The sequence below is a fragment of the Uloborus diversus genome, unplaced genomic scaffold (genome assembly GCF_026930045.1).
Source record: "Uloborus diversus isolate 005 unplaced genomic scaffold, Udiv.v.3.1 scaffold_1415, whole genome shotgun sequence".
Lineage (NCBI taxonomy): Eukaryota > Metazoa > Arthropoda > Arachnida > Araneae > Uloboridae > Uloborus > Uloborus diversus.
In genome coordinates, this window is record NW_026558116.1 from 1 (window position 1) to 5,345 (window position 5,345).

A 5,345-nucleotide genomic window follows, 5' to 3' on the forward strand; every position below is an offset into this window, starting at 1 on the left:
GTACTTTTGGCTCTAAAGAAACACAGCCCAAAACTTTTAACGTTGTTAACATAAAATTAAAAAATAGAGATGATCCAAATTTAAATATTGAAATCGAAGCAATTGAAATCGACAAAATTTCTGCAACATATTTGTCAACACCTGATAAAAATATCATCAGTAAATATAAACACTTGAAAAAATTACAACTAGCGGACTCCATAGAATTTGATTCGAAGGAAATAGAGATTTTAATTGGCGCAGATTATTATTACGATGTAGTTACTGGTCGAATTCAACGTCTCGATAAAAGGCTCGTTGCTGTAGTAACAATTTTTGGATGGAGCTCGCATGGACAAACTGATTCGTCAAATAATGATCTTTTGACAATGAATGTTCTTGTCAATAAAGATACTTTTAGTGATCAAATTGCGCAGTTTTGGCAGTTAGAAAGTTTAGGGATTGAATCAGAAACTATTGTAGGCAGCATCAAATCTGATATTATGGAATCCTTTAATTCCACTATCAAGTATCAGAAAATAACCGTTATACAGTCAAATTACCATGGAAACAAGGGATGAAGCAAAATTTAGATGATAATAAAGAAGTTGCTAAAAGACGATTTTTCCATTTGAAAAATAAATTGCTGAGGAATAATTCCTTACATCATGATTATGAATTGATATTGAAGAATTATTTGGCTGAAAATATTATCGAATTTGTAGATGAGCAGGATATTATAACTGATAATCCAATATTTTATTTACCACATAGATGTGTTGTGCGAGAAGATAAAACAACCAATAGATTAAGAATAGTTTTTGACGCATCGTCGCATGCCCCAGGAGAGATTTCTCTTAACGATTGCTTAGAGTCCGGAACAAATTTGAATCCGGATATTTTCGAACTTTTGATTCGCTTCCGGAATTTCCCTATTGGATTTATCAGTGATATAAAACAAGCATTTTTGCAAATTCAAATCTGTGAGGAAGACAGAGATGTTAGTCGGTTCGAAAATATTTTGAAGACTCTGAAATTTACAAGAGTTCTTTTCGGTTTAAATTCGAGCCCGTTCCTTTTCGCCGGAACAATTAAATATCACATTTCTAAATACGAGCAGACACACCCTGAAGCTTACAAATTATTGAATGAATGCCTATATGTAGATGATCTCATAGGAGGTCACGAAGACGTTGAAGGAGCGCTTCAAGTCAGTATGGAATAAAGGGATATTTTCTTAGAAGCTGGAATGGATCTCCGAAAGTTTCAAACGAGCTCCAAGGAGCTTAGAGATCTTTGGAGGGAATCGGGACTGTCCGTGGAAGAATCAAGTGACATTGTTTTAGAAAATGATTCCTTGAAGGTGCTAGGAATATCTTGGAACACAGACACCGACAGCTTTTATTTTGATTCCAAACATCTGGAAACTTTTTTGGAGAAACAAACAAATACCAAGTGTTTTTTGCTTCAGGTAGCCAGTCGCATTTTCGATCCCTTAGGTTTTCTCGCCCCCTTTACAATAATCATTAAATGTCTCATACAGGAACTGTGGAATTCCGGTTTGGATTGGGATGATCAGATATCTGGAGACTTAAACGCGAGATGGATTAAATGGTGCAACGATGTAAAAGATATTCCGACAATCAAAATACCAAGGTATTATTTTTTGAAAGGTCCAAAAAGAGTTATTGAAACTATTGAATTGCACTCGTCAAAGAAACTCGCCAAAGAAAAGTGGACCACTAACTGGAGTAGAATTGGCCGAGGCAGAAAATTTTTTGATAAAGAACACTCAAGGTTATGCATATCGTTCTGAAATTAAATCTCTTAGCAAGAATGCGTTGATTGATAAAGAATCAAAAATAGCTAGCCTTGTTCCCTTCCTGGATGAAATAGGGATCCTGAGAATCAAAGAAAGATTAGATCATTCAAAATTCACCTTTGATGAGAAGCATCCCATATTGTTGCCACGCAGTTCCAAATTCACCGAATTAATTGTCCGAAGAGAATACGAAAGGGTTCTGCATTGTGGAGTAGATATCACTTTGATCAACATCAGGAAGAGGTTTTGGATTCTGAAGGGGCGCCAGCTCTTAAAAGGAATAATTGGAAAATGTCTTATTTGCAGCAGATATTCAGCTAAAGCAGCAAATCAAATCACGGCTCTGTTGCCAAAGGACAGAGTTGTTGAATCTCCGCCCTTTTCAGTATGTGGAATCGACTTCGCCGGACCCATATATGTGAAGGAGGGTTCAGATACTGTAAAATCTTACATAACTTTGTTCACGTGTGCAATCACGAGAGCTGTACATCTGGAACTGGTGTCGAATCAATCAACTGAATCTTTCATTTTGGTTTTAGAAGATTTTTGGCGGTCGTGAAAGTTGTAACATAGTATACTCTGACAACGCGAAAACGTTCAAGTCAACAGATAAGGAATTTCAATGTTTTCAGAAATTTCTGCGAGATAAAACTTTTCACAATTTCGTAGCTTCCAAAGGAATCACTTGGAAATATATAGTGGAGAGAGCGGCATGGTGGGGAGGGTTTTATGAACGGCTTATCAAGACAGTTAAGGACTCCCTCCGGAAAACGTTGGGCAAGGCCCTTCTGAAATTTGAAGAATTGCTGACTCTTCTTGCAGAAATCGAGCTTGTGATGAACTCTCGACCCTTGACATACACCTATAACGACTTTGAAGAACCTCAGCCTCTCACTCCATCGCATTTTCTACATTTTGAAAAGGAAGCTAATACATATCCGATACATTTCTTGGATCTTGTCACTAAATCGTCTTCTAGTACAAATTTGAAGAAGCGTAAATTATACCAAGCAAAATTGCTAAGAAGCCTGTGGACAAGATGGAAATCACAATACCTGATGAACTTACGAACTGCTCACAATTTTAAGAACTCTCGCACGGGTACAGGACTGAAAGTAGACGATGTGGTATTGTTAGAAGGAACCACAAAGAACAAACTTTTATGGACACTAGGTATTGTAAAGGAACTGTTTGAAGGTCGTGACGGCCATGTTCGTGCATGTACTGTAAAAACTGAAAATGGACTGTTTTGCAGACCAATAGACTTAGTTTACCCTCTTGAAGCAGTAAATGAGCCTCATGATTGACTTTAACATTTAAAAATTGTCATTTTTTACTTTAATATATATTAATATTCATTTAAGATGTTGTTGTATTTTGTATTCCTGCAGCTAGTGAACTTCATGAAGTTCAGGTGGGAAGGATGTGTAAAATCTCGGTAAGTTTGCCTGAAGAGGGCGCTGGAGTAAGTTTTATTGTCATTCGAACAGTTGGCCTCGAACGAGGAAGATCGAAATAAGATTTGTGCATCTCTACACTCAAATGATATTTTATGTAGTGTAATGTTTGTGTCCGTGAATAAAATTCTAATTGTGCTGTTATCGACTATCGAACATTATCCACTAAACCACAAAATTGCACTATCGAACCTGTCGGACATTTCCATACTATTAACTTTAGTTTTTCGAAACATTTCCCCCGATTTCTATTGATTAAAAAAGTTTGAGCATAGCCAATAACTTTTATTCTTCTGCAGAATAAATAAATTACAAAACATATAGTTATTTTTAATACATGTTTTCCTTTTTTATAAAGTTATTGAAAAGGCTACAGTAAAGTTATATAACATTTTTTTTTAGAATATGTATATTTGTTTTAGAAATATACATATTTTTTTTAGATTTTTAAGAGACATATTTTAGAATTACAGAAAATCAGAAAATATATCTCTGTACATAAGTAATCTACCTATGTCTGTATCCATCCATCTATCTATCCATATCTCTTTATTTTTCTAATTTCTTTAAGAAAAGGTAAACATTGTCAACGTCGTAGCTCAACTTATTACAACTGCACTATACGTAGCACGACACACAATCAATCTTTTTTTTTTTTTTCAATTAAATTTTATCCTTAATTGAACTCTTCCTGAAATTTTCATTGTTAGAGATTTCTAAAGATTGTTGCGAGGCAGACATACACAGAACTTCTAATTTCATTATTTTAATGCATATAAAGATAGATATGTATGCATAAAAATATTCCTTTGAGCGTGAGTGACATGTTCTTCAGAAGAAAATTAGAAAATGCTGTTTTGTGCTTACATTTTTAGAAGTGCAAATTTTTATATTACTAGTAAGTATGACTTTACTCAGAATTTTGAACTCAAAAGGAAAAGTAATCCTTCGCTAGATTAAAGATTTTATAATATGGTAACACAATTCTTTTTTTCTCTCCCATTCTGGGAGAATAGTTGCCAAGGCATTTTCTTTAGTCACCAGAGCAACCTGAAATTTGGAGTTGGTCAGATCATGCTTAAATAATCTATATATTATGTGTGCGTATATGTAGTTATTATTTCTTGATGTAATTATGATCTCCTACCTCATTTTTTGTTGCGCTACTGTTTGAGTAACAGTTGTGTGTGTGGGGTGGGGGGGGGGGGGGGGACACAGTTTATTTTCAAGGGCCCATTCAAGCTCTTAACAGATCTGTTTAGATGCCTTTTTAGCTCTGATTTGCTAAGCGTTGTTTTTGAGATTCTAAAACTGGAAAGAAATAAGTACTTTGAGGCTAAAAATAAAAATGATGAAAAACAGATTAACAGGTGGCATAATTTTGCAAATAGTAGTTGCATACACGTGTTTCAAAGTTCCTTATAACCCCGAAACATGTATATGCAATTATTTGCAAATTGTGTGCTTTATCAACATTGTTTTGTATTATTTTTACCAATGATAGTTCGTACATAAATATATAAAACCCAAAATACCATTTGTTTCTAAAAACTGGTATAAAATGATGAGAATTAAAAGTGGATGAAAACAAAATGCAATTCTACAACGAATCTTCTTTTTTTCATTTTTTGAGGATACCATGTGACCTCCAGTCATTAGCAGCTCTCCATTCATGCAATTGTCACTGTCACTTGCCAAATGACTACCGGCGAGAAGAAAGGAACTTCCTTGGGATGGTCTCCCAGTAGGAGTCTCTTTCTACCCACTACCCCCGCGTTCATTTAAGTGGGTCGGATTCGGGGCGTTCTCAGATCTAAGTTACAAAGCTGTTTTCGGGCGGACTCGGTCTTAAGGAGTTAAGAGGGCCATTGATCTTGGGGGACTAATAAATTGACTAGGACCAGCCTAGCTGGGCCCAGAGCCTGTTGCTGGTCATCACATTTGTATTGTATTTGTATGATTGTCTAGAAGTCCTTCATCTTCAAGTAATTTAGTCTCTTGGATGTTATTTTTTGGATAAATTCTTTTGTATGTTTGAGTGTATGTTTCTTTTGTATTGGACGTATTATTATTATTATTATTTTAAT

General features: G+C 35.1%; 1 protein-coding gene across 1 annotated transcript; it reads left to right on the plus strand.

Moving 5' to 3' along the window:
• The first annotated feature begins 556 nt into the window (after positions 1-556).
• LOC129232969 (uncharacterized) lies at positions 557-1,204 on the plus strand. The gene has a single exon (XM_054867057.1). The coding sequence runs from the start codon at positions 557-559 to the stop codon at positions 1,202-1,204; it is 648 nt and encodes a 215-aa protein (XP_054723032.1).
• The last annotated feature ends 4,141 nt before the right edge of the window (positions 1,205-5,345 follow it).